The sequence below is a fragment of the Saprolegnia parasitica genome (genome assembly GCF_000151545.1).
Source record: "Saprolegnia parasitica CBS 223.65 unplaced genomic scaffold supercont2.126, whole genome shotgun sequence".
Classification (NCBI taxonomy): Eukaryota; Oomycota; class Saprolegniomycetes; order Saprolegniales; family Saprolegniaceae; genus Saprolegnia; species Saprolegnia parasitica.
In genome coordinates, this window is record NW_012156520.1 from 101,723 (window position 1) to 102,476 (window position 754).

Consider the following 754-nt stretch of genomic DNA (forward strand, 5'->3'; position numbering starts at 1 on the left):
GACACCGAGTTTTCTTTTTATAGCGTGATCATCTGTATGAAATGCCATACAATAGAATAGAAAATGTCAATGGATCGCATTGGTCCATTCTTACTGTCTTTTCGACCAATCGAAGCAAGGGCTGCACGCGACGGCGCGCCAAGGATGCGCGAGCGTTCGGAATCGAGTGCAAAAGAAAGTCGACGACGCTTTGCCCAGCAATAGAGTTCACATTGGGGAGCACTAAGCGCTACGTAATGTGCTCGTTGGCCGCTGACAACAGGAAATACAAGTGGTCATTGTTTTGTTTGTGGCATACGCCAGAAACAACCATATTGTGCCACGTTTAAGAACGGTCGCCACGCACAGGTCGCCACGCAGCATCATGCATGCGCCAAGTCCGTGTTTGAGAGACGTTTTGCCCTTTCATAGCATCCTTTTGGTAGCACAAATAGTCGACGAGCTCGTTTGCCTCTATTGTCGACGTCTCGCCCTCTAAGACCTATGAGTGCGCCGATGATACTTTCGATTGCGCCAGCCACGAGTGCTATCGAAGCCTTGAATAACGCCGAGGCTATAAAGTCTTCTTAAAAGGTGTCGGGTGTCCTACACCGATGGGGAGGAGATGCTACAAAACAAAACAGACATTGCATTTACGTTTCATGCAGTTCTAGTGCAGCGCCTTGCCACTGTACAAGTCGTCGTCGCCGCACCAGACTGTGTGCAACTTCTTGGTCAAGTAGAGGCAGTACTTTTTGTCATAGTCGGCGCTGAG

The 754-nt window shown here is 49.3% G+C and overlaps 1 protein-coding gene across 1 annotated transcript in view; it reads right to left on the reverse strand.

Moving 5' to 3' along the window:
- Positions 1–649: 649 nt before the first annotated feature.
- Positions 650–754, reverse strand: part of SPRG_22335 (hypothetical protein) — a gene marked incomplete at both ends in the record, with an annotated part of 1,680 nt that continues 1,575 nt past the window's right edge. The window contains one exon of the mRNA XM_012353537.1: positions 650–730. Coding sequence (XP_012208927.1) covers positions 650–730 — 81 coding nt within the window. The remainder of the gene's footprint in view (positions 731–754) is intronic.